The sequence below is a fragment of the Anabrus simplex genome, chromosome 1 (genome assembly GCF_040414725.1).
Source record: "Anabrus simplex isolate iqAnaSimp1 chromosome 1, ASM4041472v1, whole genome shotgun sequence".
NCBI classification, from domain to species: domain Eukaryota; kingdom Metazoa; phylum Arthropoda; class Insecta; order Orthoptera; family Tettigoniidae; genus Anabrus; species Anabrus simplex.
The window spans coordinates 344588607-344606813 of NC_090265.1; the positions used below are offsets into that span (position 1 = coordinate 344588607).

General features: G+C 38.4%; 1 protein-coding gene across 1 annotated transcript in view; it reads left to right on the plus strand.

Moving 5' to 3' along the window:
* LOC136856771 (ribosome biogenesis protein BMS1 homolog) overlaps positions 1-18207 on the plus strand; it is a 317735-nt gene that overhangs the window by 114293 nt on the left and 185235 nt on the right. The window contains exons 8-9 of the mRNA XM_067134870.2: positions 11434-11561; positions 11646-12026. Of these exons, the coding sequence (XP_066990971.2) occupies positions 11434-11561; positions 11646-12026 (509 nt within the window). The remainder of the gene's footprint in view (positions 1-11433; positions 11562-11645; positions 12027-18207) is intronic.

Below are 18207 nucleotides of genomic sequence, written 5' to 3' on the forward strand. Positions count from 1 at the left end.
TAATGATTGAATAACTGGTAATCAGATTCCACTCACATGATTGTCATTCCCCCGGCCAATTGCAGTAGGAGTTTGCTATAGCGAGTACGGCATATAACGAGAACTCCGATATAGCGACGATTTTTTTCTGTCCCTTCAAAATTCCTATATTAAACTGTGTATTGTCCTTCGGTTACAGCGAGAGCTCTATCACTGTCGCATCCGTTATTACGAGCCATTAAGCGCGCGCGATTTTTTCCGTTACCAATATTTATGCACCCCAGCAATGATATTCCATGCGATCGATTACCTTCGGCATCGTTTCCTCGCTATGTGCACTAGCGAGTTCTCTTGTCGACATACGAAGGCGATGTCGGAGTCGATTACTAATACCCGTCGACTGCTGTTCCGTAAAGAAAATTTGAAATGAAAGAGAACCTATTTTTGTAATAAATGCATAAATAAACGGTTGTTAACTCGTTAAAAATTAAGGCGGACTAAACGACCGCTTAATTTTGAGGCTAAATACTGCAGTTAAGTAAGAATGGGATGCACCTCGAGATATGGGAGAGTTCTTAATTTTGATTTCGGAAGTTAGTTTATATTTTCTCACGTCTGGTTAAATTATGGAAAAGCTATTATGAAAATGTATAGTGAGAAGGTTATCATTTCTCTACTGGCGCTTGAAGTGTGTTTTCATCATACGTATAGTATGGTTAACACATTGGAGACGGCCATATTTGAATGTGCTATCCTCCAAAAATCGCGGTATTTTTAATCGTTTGTGAAAATTTTTCAATGCTAGGGTAAGCCATGATTATAACAACTTTTGAAAAGCATAGAAAGATCACACTTTCTTCTACACAAAAATGAGTTTTAATTATCATAATAGTGCAGCAATTTTAAAATATAAATTTATAAAAATAATATGTTTTACAAACGAAAAAAAAATCTGACGCAGCTATGGATGCCAGTTCGGTTAATATTTCAAAATTTGATTTTGTGGGCACATCTACTGAAACACACTAATACAGATTCTAACCTAATTAGTCAATTGACACCGGTATTCTGGTTTACAACAAGGAATTTGCATTCCCACTGTTCTTTGTTTGACAACGGGGTTGCATCGAGTTGCTGCAGGTATACGGGAAACACCCACATTTTTAGGAAGCATTATAAAATAGTATTACAAAACCCACTTCAAGGAAGCGATGTAAAACTACGTTACACTTCACACCAATTTGAAATGAGCTCATTTTCTACATTTACTAACCTGAAGCGCCAGAATCATGTTTAGTTAGTGTGTAATTGTTATCCTCATCCTCATTTTCAGAAATCGTGTCTTCCATAAGAACATCCATTATGGATTCGTTGTCGAAATTTCGTACACTTGAATTAGACATGCTAAATATTCACAAGAATTACGCAAACAAGCCTGTCTCTCGAACACACACTCTTCCTGACCGCATGTACCGTACATACTTTCCCTCCCATTTCACAGCTGAGAGTCAACGATGACGCAGCCTTAGGTTATGTAGGAACGAGGCTGTGTTATCAATGCCTTGAAAGAAGAGCTCTCGACTTATGCTCATAACTAGTATATTTTATGCTTATAGAAGCATTCAGCAGTATCTTATTGAAGTCACAGCTCGCTGAGACGGCAGATACAATTTTTTAGCTACAGTGAAATCATGCCCGTAGATTCTCCGAGCTCCGTCAGCAGCAATGAATTAGCGCACCTATAGTTTCTATGAGCGGCGTCTCCAATGTGTTAAGTTAGGATAGGTGACGCTGTTTGAATAAGAAAACTGAAACGTTTGCAACAAAATGAAATCGGTCTTCTTCGGTACTGTATGGTATAGTTTTCTCACTTTATGCTTTTGCGAGCTCTCTCGTCGACATTCAAAGGCGATGTTGGAGTTGATTAGTAATACCCGTCGACTGCTGCTCTCTAAAGAAAGTTCGAAATGAAAGAGGATAACACGTTTCGTAATAAATGCGTAAATAATGTGGCCAATAGCAGTTGTTAACTCGTTAAAAATAAAGACTGAATTAAACAATCTTAATTTTAATGTTATATACCGAAATTAAGTAAGAATGTGATACACCTCAAGACATGGCAGAGTACATCACTGATTTCAGAGGATACTTCATATCTTCTCGCATCTAGTTAAATTTCGGAAAGGCTATTTAAATGTAAATTTTTCGCGAAGAGGTTATCATTTCTCTACATGCGTTTGAAATATGTTTTCATGGTATATATACAGTTAGTTTAGGTGATGCCGTTTGAAGAAGAGAACTGAAGTGTTTGCCACAGAAACCTCTGGACTGATACCATATTTCTCCAAATCCAGGACTTTTTTCTCAGAATCTCATGTGAAAACTCAAGGGTTGTCTTGCATTCGCAGCCTAACAGTAAGTTAATGGATACCCCTGGCAACTACCGCGGTAACCACGCTACTTCTTTTCACACACGGACAAAACTCGTTGACAATAAACGACCGCCTCTCTACTAGCCTACTACGCTAGTCGCGACAACCTGTTGTACAGTGCCTGTGTGTAACGTCACCGGATCTCAGGAAATAGTGAAGAGAGTATGGCATTCTTTTAGCCTCTACAAAAACATTTCTCAAATCTGCAGAATGACATCAAAACATGCGAGCCTTCGAATTCTTAGAAAGGCCATGGCTACTCAGTGGCAGAGTTATAACGCGTCTGTTGTACTTGATGCTTAAAATTAAGTCTTATAGACAGCAGGAATATTTTCGTAATGGATAGTCGTATTGTAAAGATATGTGGAAAAAGTATTGCTGGCAAATTTTCAACGGGTTCTAGTCGATATTATGATGCCAATTTTAAGTTAATGCTTATTAAACACTCAGAAATGTAGTATAATTGTGCAGCCGCAAGAAAATACGGCATAGGCCTAACTAAAGCCAATATTTGGCGTTAGCGTGAAGACAAAGAGCTAAAAAATGCGTACTGTACAAAAAATGCATTCAGTGGTCTGCAACAAAGACGCTTTAAAGAAGTCGAAGATGAAATTGTGAGGTATGTGCATGAAAAACGCAAGGGTGGAATGGCCATACCGTGGTGCAATAAACTCGTTCATTGCTTTCAACGTCCGCGATTAGGCCTATACATCGCTAGCCGCTGAATTTGGCCGAACCTGGCATGCGTGTAACGGTAGCCGGTTATATCTGATGCTGAGTAGAAGTAGCAGTTTTATAGACAGCAAGAATAATTTCCTGATGGATCATCGTAATGTAGAGACGCGTGGAATAGGTATTGCTGGCAAATTTTCAACGGGTTCTCGTCGGTATTATGATGCCAATTTTAAGTCAATGGTCATTAAACCCGCGGAAATAAAGAATAATTGTGCACCCGGAAATATAGATACGGCATGACGAAAGTCAATGTTCGGCATCTAAAAATAGTCTGAAAATGCGTAGGCCTACTGTACAACAATGGCATTCATATGATTTTACAAAATACTTTTTGAGCCTGATTAAAATTTTTGAAGGAAAAAGTGGGGCTCATCTTGGATTCGGAGAAATTCGGTACTGTATTTTTTTTCAGAATGATATTAAACATACACTTTCACGTAGTATCGCATTTCGAAAAATAACATCCAAGTAAGCCGTAGTGTGGATATCATCTGCGGAAACGCAAGTCTTGAACAAACTGATTGCCGTTTCATACCGATATTAATATGCATGGGGGGTTTTCCGACTTTTATACAAAAATCGGATATAACGACAATCCGCTATAGCGAGTAAATTTTTCGGCGTTATGAATTCTCGCTATAAGAGACTTCTACTGTATTTGACTCCTTCGTTATGGTCTTGACAGATTGTTTTTCAGTACAAGGTTGAATATATTGTCATTATATTTTGATTTGTACTTTCACGCCCTGGGATACTGGACCTGTCTTTAGCTTTATGCCTTATAAATCAAGTGATAAATCTCATTGTAGACCATATTGGATATCAGATTATGAACATTAAAATAAGAATAATAAATTACACCACCTTTCCAATACTTATCTTTTCTTATATTTAGGCTATAAACATTACAACTGGTGTTGTAAGTTATGACATGTTATGCTTAACTGTCGTAAGCATCATCAGCTGATTTTGACTGATGATGGTCTCTAGCAAGACCGAAACTAGTTTCAAATATATGTAACGTTTTTTAGGTTACAATAAATAGTATTGAATAGGTGGAAACCTTTTAGCTCCTGTTTTACATTATACTGCTGGAAATATCTGTACTTTTTCTTCTTCAGTCAGTTCAGCAAAAAAAGTTTGAGAATGTTGTGAACATTATGGTTGGAAGTAATTGTGTCCTGAAAAAATATCAGACCAATAATTTGTTGGGCACTAATAGCACACCATACACATATACCATACTCGGCTGTAAAATGTGCTGGTTCTCTGTATCCCAGATCCTATTGTTCTGTGAATTGACATATCCATTCCATGCTTCATCACTCATAAAATGAAAGTTTGGATACATGATACTACTGTGGACACTATTCATTAGCCAACTGCAAAATCTTATTCTTGCAATGAAATCTGTAGGTTGTATGTTATGGACTGAATGAGTCCGGTAAGATCGTAAATGTAATAATTTTGTTGCAGTACGTGCTGATGAAAATGAAATACCTGTTTCCTGAGCTACTTTCCAAAGTGACTTATGTTAACAGACTTGCAGACTTACCTGTATATCTTCCAACCTCTCTTGTGTGAGAGCTGTTCTCCTTCGCTTCCTTCTTAATAGTTACGGAATGAGTACTACGACACTTGTGAACGAGTTGATGCACGTAACGTTTTGATGGTACTTTAGAACCGGGAAACTGTCTATGGAATTTTCAAATGCACTTTTTAACTTATTTCTTCTTGTGCAAAAAACACTCGATCAGAAATATTCTCTGTGCCATAGTGTTCTTATCCATCACAATAATAACCTTACAATACACCTTTAAAAGTCCAGTCGTTACTAGTGAACTGAGCGACAGAGCTAAACATCCTGCTGCCTCAGCTGTCAACACTTCTTATCACGCCAGGATTGACACAAGCCATATGGCACCCATTTGGGGATTCCTGCGGCCTGTGAACAGATGTGGGAAGTCTTAAACTATACTCCCTGTATAAAAGAAGAAATGTGAAAGCTCACGATGAGGGGTGAAGAAGACCAAAGATTTCACATTTAATGAGCATAGTTGTGATCAGTCATGAATCTTCTAATCACGTATGTGTACAATATATACATATAAGACGACATGATCCAAAGATAGGGCATACTCTTGCTATTGGCTGGTTGAGGTGGGTATGTATTCCTTTCAAGTTCCTTGATATGAGTCTTAATGGATTGGTATGAACTTCTTCTTAAGCCTTCGTCTCCAAACGGAGGGATGCTGTAGTAGAAACAGCAAGGACATGCGTAGGAACAACTGTATGTAAAGATGGGAAAAGGCGAACATCTTGGTGGAATGATGAAGTGAGAGCAGCCTGTAAACGTAAAAAGAAGGCTTATCAGAAATGGCTCCAAACAAGGGCCGAGGCAGACAGGGATTTGTACGTAGATGAAAGAAACAGAGCGAAACAAATAGTTGTTGAATCCAAAAAGAAGTCATGGGAAGAGTTTGGTAATAACCTGGAAAGGCTAGGTCAAGCAGCAGGGAAACCGTTCTGGACAGTAATAAAGAATCTTAGGAAGGGAGGGAAAAAGGAAATGAACAGTGTTTTGAGTAATTCAGATGAACTCATAATAGATCCCAGGGAATCACTGGAGAGGTGGAGGGAATATTTTGAACATCTTCTCGATGTAAAAGGAAATCATCCTGGTGGTGTTGCAAACAGCCAAGCTCATGGGGAGGAGGAAAATTATGTTGGTGATATTATGCTTGAGGAAGTGGAAAGGATGGTAAATAAACTCCATTGTCATAAGGCAGCAGCAGCAATAGATGAAATTAGACCTGAAATGGTGAAGTATAGTGGGAAGGCAGGGTTGAAATGGCTTCATAGAGTAGTAAAATTAGCGTGGAGTGTTGGTAAGGTACCTTCAGATTGGACAAAAGCAGTAATTGCACGTATCTATAAGCAAGGGAACAGAAGGATTGCAACAACTATCGAGGTATCTCATTGATTAGTATACCAGGCAAAGTATTCACTGGCATCTTGGAAGGGATGGTGCGATCAGTCGTTGAGAGGAAGTTGGATGAAAACCAGTGTGGTTTGAGACCACTGAGAGGCTGTCAGGATCAGATTTTCAGTATGCGCCAGGTAATTGAAAAATGCTACGAGAGGAATAGACAGTTGTGTTTATGTTTCGTAGATCTAGAGGAAGCATATGACAGGGTACCGAGGGAAAAGATGTTCACTATACTGGGGGACTATGGAATTAAAGGTAGATTATTAAAATCAATCAAAGGCATTTATGTTGACAATTGGGCTTCAGTGAGAATTGATGATAGAATGAGTTCTTGGTTCAGGGTACTTACAGGGGTTAGACAAGGCTGTATTCTTTCACCTTTGCTCTTTGTAGTTTACATGGATCATCTGCTGAAAGGTATAAAATGTCAGGGAGGTATTCAGTTAGGTGGAAATATAGTAAGCAGGTTGGCCTATGCTGACGACTTGGTCTTAATGGTAGACTGTGCTGAAAACCTGCAGTCTAATATCTTGGAACTTGAAAATAGGTGCAATGAGTATGGTATGAAAATTAGCCTCTCAAAGACTAAATTGATGTCAGTAGGTAAGAAATTCAATAGAATTGAATGTCAGATTGGTGATACAAAGCTAGGACAGGTCGATAATTTCAAGTATTTAGGTTGTGTGTTCTCCCAGGATGGTTATATAGTAAGTGAGATTGAATAAGGTGTAGTAAAGCTAATACAGTGAGCTCGTAGTTGCGATCAGCAGTATTCTGTAAGAAGGAAGTCAGCTCCCAGATGAAACTATCTTTACATTGGTCTGTTTGCAGACCAATTTTGCTTTACGGGAGCGAAAGCTGGGTGCACTCACAATATCTTATTCATAAGTTAGAAGGAACAGACATGAAAGTAGCAAGAATGATTGCTGGTACAAACAGGTGGGAACAATGGCAGGAGGGTACTCGGAATGAGGCGATAAAGGCTAATTTAGGAATGAACTCGCTGGATGAAGCTGTGCGCATAAACCGGCTTCGGTGGTGGGGTCATGTGAGGCGAATGGAGGAGGATAGGTTACCTAGGAGAATAATGGACTCTGCTATGGAGGGTAAGAGAAGTAGAGGGAGACCAAGTCGACGATGGTTAGACTCGGTTTCTAACGATTTAAAGATAAGGGGTATAGAACTAAATGAGGCCACAGCACTAGTTGCAAATCGAGGATTGTGGCGACGTTCAGTAAATTCTCAGAGGCTTGCAGACCGAACGCTGAAAGGCATAACAGTCTATAATGCTAATGTATATATGTTCTATATTGCAGGCCTTCACATTTAGTTTTCTTCTGACTTTGTGATATTAGAACATCTAATGTAAAGCGAGTCGTCCTTTCTTTCACGACTCGCTCTTGTGTTATTATTCAAGCGACTTGCCTTCATGACTTTTTTCTCATTCTTATTCACAATTTAATCACCATCACCACCAATATCATTATAGTTGGTACGTTAAAACTGAATAAGACATAAATAATCGGAAAATGTATTCTCTATAACTTTTGTTATGTATTACTTTCTGATATGACTGATAAGATAGGTAATTAAAAATTTAATTTTTGGCACCTTCCCCTAAACTACCATTTAGAACAAGGTGAATAAAATTATTTATACAGTAGACTGTAGTTCCTTATTCCCCGACTTCACATTCCGATTTTCATTAAATTCTGTTTACCCATTTTCTCGTGGCTCGGTGTTGATATGGATTTACAACAAAAATCAAAATTCATGAATATCTGTTATCATAGCATTTACGGTAACAATGTATAAGACATAAATGATAGGAAATTTAATAATATGTAACTTTAGTTATGTAGTATTTATCAATAGGGCCAATAATAACAAATATTTGATAAATGTTAGGCCTTCCCCTAAACTACCATTTCACTCAGCGTGAATAAAATTATTTATGGCCTAGATTGTAGTGACTTATTCCCCGACTTTATATACCAATTTTCATTAAATTCTCTTCAGCCGTTTTCTAGTGATGAGCGTACATACATACAGACATAAATTACAGAAAATTAAAACGTGCATTTCCCCTTGTTATTGTGGTCATGACCGGTACAGAAATGCCATTCCTTTTAAATGCTGAGCAATGTACAGACAAAACTCTTATTTTATGTATATTGAGATAAGTTAATAGTAGTCAGAATTGTCTCCAAATGGCCCCTAAAATCTCTAGAAAAGTCACTAGTCGTTATCATTGAAATTCTGTCACTAAATTACTAAAAAAAGACTCCATATCTAGAGACTAGTCTCTAGAATCAACTGGACTTATGTGAATTGTGAATGAACATGAACATAGCACACGAGAACGAGAGATTGACAATTGGTATACACATCACGGCATACAGGTTTCAGTAATGATCGCACATTCGCGCACATTTCTCGCATTAATAAACGTCTAATGTATGGCCATTGGCTGCATTGAATATTATTATTATTAATTATTATTATTATTATTATTATTATTATTATTATTATTATTATTATTATTATATTTCATTTGGAAAAGGCCAATTACCGAAGGACTTCCCGCCACTGGCATAAAACAGCTGAAATGGTGGGTTTTGAAAACAAATGTTTGAAGTTCACCAAAAAATAAGCTAAAATCGGGAGAAATAATAGAACAATCGGGAGGCGGGAAAAACTGTCGATAATTGGGAGTCTCCGGCCTAAATTGGGAAAGTTGGCTGGTATGCCTATGGGAATCAACATGTTTATCATATAAGGCTTCAAATTTGAAAGACCTGCACCAGGCCTGTCATGAGGCCACATGCCATAAATATAAATAAACCAAACTAATAACTAAGATTGAATAACTTTAACCTTAATTCTGGAATTCAAAGATTATGAATCATCAAAATTTCAGTGGGATGAGTGTGCTTGCATGGCGTGACACAGTTTTCTGATGTGTAGTACTGTACTTATTGTTTAGATACCCAATGGATGAAAACCAGCCCTTGCATAGATACGTTACTGAAAAACGGATCATAAACTTGATGGCACAGTCAGTGATATGAGGATGTTTTAGAGTAAATATATTTCATTTCATTAGTATTTCTTTCCTTGTTTTTTTATATATATTTTTTTCTTTCAAATTTTTCCTTCAAGGCTGCTTGCTTACCCCACTAAAGCCTTACGCATACTCCTGGGGGTACGTGTACCACAGTGTGAGGACCACTGATGTAGGGTATAGCATTGTTCATCGGCATGTGATGAACAGTGGCTGGCCCTAAACAAACTAAAATATCTGTGAGACTTATCTCCATGTCATGAAGTAGAAAGGTGCTTTAAAATATAAGGTAACAATGGTCGGGTCACACGAAGAAACTTTATTTTACAGGCAATTATAAGGATACACAGTACCAGGACAATGATGGACATTACTAGTCAACATAGTTACCACTTTTGTCTAAGCACTTGTTCCAACCATATGCCAAAGCATTTATTGTGGCATGAAAGAAATATGCGTCCAGTTCCTGAAGCCATGTCATGACAGCATGTTAAATGCCTGTATCGTCATTGAATCGTGTATGACCTAGCTGCTTCCTCAACATTACGAAGTGGTGGAAATCACTTGGTTGGGTCTGTAAGATGCAAGCCTTAACTATGCCAAGCAAAACAAAGCGAGCGAGTGAATTAGTGAGTGAATCAATCATCGATCTTTATTCTGTCATTAAGCATAAAATATGCAATAGACATCATCACATACATGTTTGTATACAGATAAATATTTATATTTTGATTTTGGCACATAATATTTACAGTATTCTGTAATTAAATACTGATTACATCAATTTCAAAGAACTCCTTTTTTGAATGAAAAGGATGTTGGAGCAGTCAGTGCTTCAATCTAATTTTAAATACATTATTAGGAAGAACCTGTACACTAGTTGGTAATCTGTTGAAGAGCGTTTGTTTTCTGTAATCTACAGTAGGATATATCCACCTGGTTTCTTCTCCTCATGTTGTGATTGTGGAAGTCATTACAATATTTAATGTCTGTGATATGTTTTGCTTTATATAAGGCATTAAAACTGTACAAATTAACTACAGGCGTAATAGAATTATCAATAAATGAAGGGTATGTGGTGGAGACTTGGGAATAAGATGTAGTGCTTTCTTTTGGATTACAAGAAACTTCGAGGTCCTAATGTAATTTCCCCACAGTAAAAGTCCATATTGCATCATGCTGTGAAAAAAATGTTATGTATTTAACAGGAACTTCCTTGGAGCTTTACCAGTAAGGGCCTTTAATAAATACAGTGCCCTTGATAATTTCCATGTAATTAAATTGATATGTGCATCCCAAGCCAGCTTAGCATCCAAATAAAACTTTAACAGCTTTATAGGGTCATTTCTTGTACCATTCAGTTGCTGAATATAGGGTCCTTTCTTAGTTCTCTAACTTTGTCTACAGTATTACCGTTTGTTCTGAAAGTTGTATCGTTCTGGCTGAAGAGTTCACATTGTAAATTAGATCATTAATTAGCACCAAAAACAAAAATGGTCCTAACACTGAGTCCTGTGGGCCACCATGTTTCATGTAAAGATTAGATGACCTCACGCCTTCCACTTTCTTCTATTGCTTGTTTACGATGACCTGGGATATCAAACTTCTTTTGTTTAACCACATAGTGATGTAATTTTAAAATTACACAGTCATAGCCTTGCTGAGATCACATAACAAAATCTGAGCAGGCCTCTTGTTTTCTGAAGTAAGCAGGGAGTCACTTGCCCGAATAGTTGATTTACCCAATCAAAATCTAAACTGTTCATTACATAGAAGATTATTAATTTCAAAAAAGTCTACCAATAGCTCTGCCACAATACATTCTAGAATTTTTCCAAATACTGGGACAGCTGAAACTTGCCAGTAATTGCTCGGCACATCAAGGTCGCCATTTTCAAATACTGGGATTACTTGTGAATACTTTTGAGTTTCTGGGAACATTCCTATTTTCAAACTGTCATACATACAGATAGTGAGAGGTTAGAACATGATCTATTATTGATTTCAGAAAATTATTTGATATGCCATAGATGTTTTGGCTGTGTGAAGCTTGAAGTTTCTTCACAAATAGATAGAGCCTTCCATTAGAGTGAGTAAGTAAAGCATGATAATTTTGAGATTGGCAGCATGGTAGTCATGGCCAGTATTGAACTACTGTACTGTTTTTCTACCCACCTTTGTATCTGTGGGATGCTAATAGTGAAATGTATTGATGAAATTGATTGATTTCTCAGACAGGTGAGGATGCTGAGTTGGTAAGTTCTATGCTGGAAGTCCAGGAGACTATTGATGAGAAGATGGCTCGTAGTGAGTTGCAGCTGTTCTCTGGTGCTGTACCTATCACTGCCTCTGATGTTGTAGGGTGAGTTCACCATTGTTGGTAAAAGTATGCTATGTTTGTGTAATCTTTCTTGTAGAATTTTAACAAATTGTGAATTTTGTGTAGGAATTCTGGAAGATTGTCCGAGGAGCTTGTAATAGGTGACTCTGGAAGGTCCAGGAGAAAAGTTGTGTTTCCTGACAGTACTGAAGAAATGAACAGTGATGATGAAAGTAGTAATGAAAGTGAAAGTGGAATTGAAAGTGACTCACCAGAAAATGAAAATTTGCCAAATAACGTGTCCTTAAAACGTGAAAGTCCTGGCAGTGAACTGGAGCCTCCAGTAAAGAGGAAAAAAACTTCATTTGCCACTGCAACGCAGAAACTGCTGGATGTTATTGGAGATGATGAAGGAGAAGAAGAGAGTGAAGAAGAAAATGAAACCACTCACGTTGAAGAGACCGTAGATAGTGTTGACAAAAATCTGACTGGAGAGAAGATTGTAAGGTAAGTGTGAACTTACAAAGAAGCACAAGCTGAATTTTTATTTAAAAGTTCCTTCCTTTTTGTGTTTTATTTAATTTTAGTTTCTCAGCTCAATTATGGTAGGTTAAATGTTTTTCAATTAATTCATTAAAAAAATTGCATCCAGGTACTTGGGCATTAGCTCCTTCTGTGGATTAGTAGTAGAATGGTGGCCTGGATCCCAAGATAGGAGGTTCAGTCCAAGCAGAGGGAATTAGATTTTTGAATGGCAGAGGTTCATTCAGTATTCCATGTTATGCAATGTCAGTGTGTAAAAGATTTCACAAGGGAACTGTCCATACTGTCATATCGAAATTGCCAATGAAATTTTGCAGAGACCATGAGGAGACCCATAAAATAGTGATGTACACAAATTTAGCTGCAATTTTGAACTGGAAGGTTTCAAAATCTTGATACAAGATCCAAGTGACAACGCAGCTTAGTGAACAACCCGTGCTTCTTGCTGGCTCGCACGGCGCACAGCAGAATGGAGTTGCAGTTGTGCTGTAGAGAGAGAGAAAATGAACTGGCAGGCTGCCACGCGCCAAGGTCACTTTATTGTTACGGAACAAATGCGAAACGTAATCGCATGTTAAAAACACAAATATTTTTGGCACCATGCACAACGAATATGCACTTTGGGGCCGCATTGTTCTTCACAGTTTTTTTTTACTTGTTTGAAGGCAATATTTTGCAGGCACTTCAAACTCTGGAGGTCTCTCCGTTGTGTAATTGGTTGCGAACCACAAATATTTAATCATGTCCTTGTACCATGAGGAAGAAAATTGAAAATCAATGAAGGGCTGCATTTTCAGTATGCTGTTTCTCTGATAAACATAAAACTGAACGTCTTCACAAGTCAGCATATTGTCTGTTAAGCGGCGATACAAAGCCTTCCACTGCCAGAGTAAAAACTTGTCCAAGGGCTGTATTTTCCCTGTAGTGCCAGCAGGGGCGGTGCGTGGTATTGTTGTAGGGTTGCACACCTCCCACTCATTTTGCACTTCATTTGTCGTCTTTTCTTCTAATGCTTTAGTTTAATAAACCTAACATGGATACGAACCATGTTAAAATCAACCACATTCGGTCGTTCGTTGTACTAATGCTTCGTAATGGACCAACAAACGCCGCTGGCTTCGAATCAAATTCAGGGGGGATGCTTTCCTACGGCAACTCCCTAGTGGACAGCGCGGCGCAATGTACCTCAGCAGGGACGAGCCTAAGCCTGCATAGCATCAGGTAGCATTCTCACCAGTATCGGTCTCAGGGAGTTGCACGAGACTAACAAGTCCCCTACTGAGGAACAGTTACAAACGTCCTCGTTAGATTGCGCCACTCTGCGGAGATTACTTCATTCCTACTTTCTCTCCTCTCGCAAAGGTAATTTGTTTCCATTTTTTTAATTTACAAATTTCATTTACGTTGCACGGGCGCAGATAGGACTTACGGTGAAGATCGTATAGGAAAGGGCTAGGAGTTGGAAGGAAGCAACCGTGGCTTTAATTAGGGCAAAACTACAGCATTTGCCTGGTGTGAAAATGGGAAACCACGGAAAACCATCTTCAGGGTTTCCGACAGTTGTTATCGAACCCACTATAACCCAAATGCAAGCTCACAGCTACGCGACCCTAACCGCACGGCCAACTTGCTGGTTAATTTCTTTTCCACGCCATACCAGACCACCCACAATATTACCAACATCTTGCTTCAGTGAAAAACAGGTTGGCAAATTTTCAATTCAAGTGAGGCAACAGTAACTCTGCCAGGCTGAGTGGCTCAGACGGTTGAAGCACTGGCCTGCTGACCCCAACGTGGCAGGTTCGATCCTGTTTCAGTCCGGTGGTATTTGAAGGTGCTCAAATACGTCAACCCCGTGTCAGTAGATTTACTGGCATGTAAAAGAACTCTGGCACCTTGGCATCTCCGAAAAGCATAAAAAGTTGTTAGCAGGACGTAAAGCCAATAACATTATTATTGAAAGTAACTGTACTTACAGTGTATAATTACTCTCTTATTTCCTGGGTTGTAATTGCCAGATATATTACAGTGGTTTTTCTTTTTTCTGCTTTACGTCGCATCGACACAGATATGTCTTATGGCGACGATGCGATAGGAAAGGCCTAGGAATGGGGAGGAAGCAGCCGTGGCCTTAATTAAGGTACAGCCCCAGCATTTTCCTGGTGTGAAAATGGGAAACCACGGAAAACCATCTTCAGGGCTGCCGACAGTGGGGTTCGAACCCACTATCTCCCGATTACTGGATACTGGCCGCACTTAAGCGACTTCAGCTATCGAGCTCGGTTACAGTTTTAGTAAGAATGCAGTTCATTACTTAACGATAATAGAGTTTCTTGTTAATTCTGTAAGCTATAAAAATGTGACACCGAAATTGTGGGTGCAACACTCAGCTTCATATACCACCAGCCGCCACAGAGTACTGGGAGGAATCTAGAGAATTACTATACTGTTGCCTGGAGGAATATCTTCAAGACAGTTCTTATCACTATAAGTAGTCCAGGAATCTAGCAGTAGCAAACACTTCTCTTCCACAAATGGGAAGAAGGATTCTTTAAAGCAATACTTTAATTCCTTTTTTCCCATTTTCGCTGATTTTGTGGCTGTTACAATTACATTTCGAGCATGAAACATTTCTTTGGAAACTCTCGGACCAAGGTTCCAGTTGCCTCCTGTAGTACAATGAATAATTTCGGGAAAAGAAAACCGGCTATACTAATTATAGGCATAATTGTGTACGAATGGGTTAGTGCACTAACTGATTGAGCAACTGTTTCTGTATGTTTCTCACCAACAAACGATAGAGTCCTTTTTGCTGTCATTTCATGCATGAAACCACTCTGATCAGTATTGTATATTGAAGAAGGGGTGTAGTCTAAAAATCGCTCTGTAGCTGCTTCCACAAATTTCTTTGCGACTTTATCTTTTTCATCTTCTTGCAGATACGCACGGGATACAAATTTTGTAATTTTTCTAGTTTTTATTCTGTACCTTTTCTTAAAACGACTCAACCAACTAGCACATGCGCTGAAATTAGTTTGCCCCATTGAAATCTCTCTTGAAATTTCCAAGGCCCACAGTCGCAGGTCTTCATCTCATACATTCCGCTTCAGTCTTCTTGCTTCTGTAAAGCAAGAAAATAATTTTGTATGCGTCAGTTTCCTGTGTTCAATGGAGCTTACTGATATAGATTCTAATTGGTTCTTCTTCCTGTACAGTTGTCGTAGTGACGTCACCTTACGACAATTTTTGCGAACAGTGGTTAATGAAAGCCGCTTCTTACCCCCCTTATTTAACCATAAATTTACAGCTTTTCTCTTGTACGCAAGATCTACAGTTTCACTTTCTTCTGTGGACTGGAAGCATAGCTTGAACTAGTAGATTTGCTAGGTGACTGCAGTGACTCGTCACTGGATTGACAGGAATCAGACTCGGGGCTCAAAATTGGATCCGTAACACATCTTGTTCCTGGCAATGGTGTGCTGCCTTCCCTTTCAGATAATGCAGATGAGGTGTCGCTGCTTCCACTATCACTTTCACTGTCGCTATTTTTCTCCAGACACAACTCCGAGATGATGCTGGCACCCATGGGATGATTTTCAGTTAGTTCGATCAGATGTTGACCCATCTTCCTTTCTTCTGAAGTTATTTCACTAGAAGAGGAGAAACCTTTTTCACAGAAATAATGTAAAGCATACTCTAGAACATTAGCCGGATTCATGACTGTTCTTTCAGAGGTATATGTGTTAACTGTCTAGCGCAGAAAGCTCAAGGTAAACTGGTTGCTTCAGCTAGTCACCAGGGCTGTCCACGTCTAGCTATACACTAACGTGTGCAGTTCTATTAGACATTTCCATATCGATTTCAGATCTTACAGATCAAAATGGCAGCTGAATTTTTGTACATTGCTCTCTAATGAACCCCTCATCCTCTCTACCAAATTTCATTGTTGATTTTGATATGGCAGTATGGACAGTTCCCTTGTTAGGTGACACGTGTGGTGTTCACCCGACAAAATTAACTCAACCATACATTGCCTGGCAGAGATCCGGTTAACTCTGACAATGGGTCGAGTGAACGGAAAATCTAAATTAATACACTGGTTGCTGGATGACATCAAATCAGAATTTCTGCATATGGTAGCTGAGGCCATATTATGATGGATGATGAATATGTAACCTAGTAAGTAAGGGCCTTTTGGTGAAATAAAACTGTTGATTTCAATGTTAAAACTGACACTATTTCAGTTGGTATTTCATTAAATAAATTGTCAAACTGATCACTGTTTCTTGTGAAATTTTCCTTCTAGTAAGGGGTAAATCTAATTTTATGATAAGGGCTTGTATCCTTGTTATTAAATCGTAGAACAATCAGATATACAAAATGTTATAGAAATAAATATATAAAAATCACTTATACCTCGAAATAAAGTTAGGTGATCTGACCTGTAATATGAATTTATATGTAGCCTACATAAAAAACAAAACAAAAAAAAACACATTGAATTACTTGTCTCCACAGTATAAACTAATGTGGTTTCAACATTATCAGCATGCAGAGTTATGCGGCAATCAGGAAGTAAGTATCTTCGTGTGAGCAGAGAAGCCTCTCTCTGTCCACCTTCGATGTTGAAAATCCTAATGTTAGCAAACATTTCTATGCAAATTCACTGTAGTCTTCTATCAAACCTCCTAAAACTTCATTAACAGTGTCTTCTTTCTTCTCCTTGCCCAGATGTGTTTTCACTGCATTTTGCAAAGCTGTATAAACCTGGAAAAAACTGTTCATGGATATGCTGGCAAGAATAGCAATCCTCTTCACACTGTCCATGAGAGTTGAGTTTACTTCATTGTGAGCACGTTCAGAAGACCAAATAGTGCCACCGCAGTTACTTGGAATATCTTCCTAGCTGGGTCCTGTTCAATATATATATATTGTACCATTACGTTACATTTGCGGCGATAACTGTCATGGAAACAGTGGACAAATATGGCGTAGAACAGCTTCAGGCAATGTACAAAATGTACAGAATAGAGATAGAGTAAATCGATATCGACCGGTCGCAAAGAAAAGAGTTTCTAGATTAAATAATTATGGACCGTAAAAAAAAAATTGAATTGAACCGATTCTTTACTACCTTGAAAAAAATTACGATTTGAAGAGGATTAGCACGACCTACTGGCAGAGAAGAAAGGGATTGACGTGATATTAAATATTAAAGTAGTATTATAGATACTTCGTTGAAGAGTTTAACTGCTAATATCTGCAGGATAAACATAGAATTTAAAGAACAACAGTGATTATTGTGTCGGTAAAATACTGGCAGAGAAGAAAGAGACTACAGCCGGGTCGAACGTTGAAATGAAAGTGGCCGAAATCAATATCATAGCGGCCAGTTTATGCTAAGAAAAGCATAATTTATTGTTTTCAAGTTGGAAACAATATCTGTTTAGGCAAGGGAATTAACGAGAAATAGGCTGAGTTAAAGATATCAACAAAATTAAGAGAGATATTTATGACCGATACGAGAATCACATAGCAAATTATACGCATTGAATAACCTACTGTTCACCAGTGAAATATACATTCTACCATGTATTTGTTGTTTTATCATTTCATGAGAACTGGTGACAAGATGGAATCAGCCTAAACAGATGGAAAGATCGCTCAAGATGAAAATTAGCTCAAGACAAGATTACCAGCCGAAGCCGGAGATGACGTAACCTGTGGACTGCGATGGCTGCCTGTTCCAAGATGCCCTAGGCCAGGAGGAATTCAGCAGCAGAATCCCGTTACGAGATAAGTATTATGGTTTGCATCGTATTGAATTTGAAATCAATTGGTGGAAAATATTTCGTTTGAGTGCAGGAGTGCTAACAGTAAGAGATTTAGTGCCAATGAACGGATACTAGAGTCTGAATTTCAATTATTAACCGATGATATGTGCCATTTTCTGTAGTATAACCGTAGTGCTTGCGAGATGATTTTAGGTTGATGAGCATAAGTACATGTTTAATGTCAATCTATATGAACAGACCGTGTAACATCAGATCAGTTGTGGTTAAAGGAAATGCATGCGAGATATGAAACGTAACCTAGTAATTGTGGTCATTGTGAGCGGCAGACATGGCCAGTACAATAATTGCAT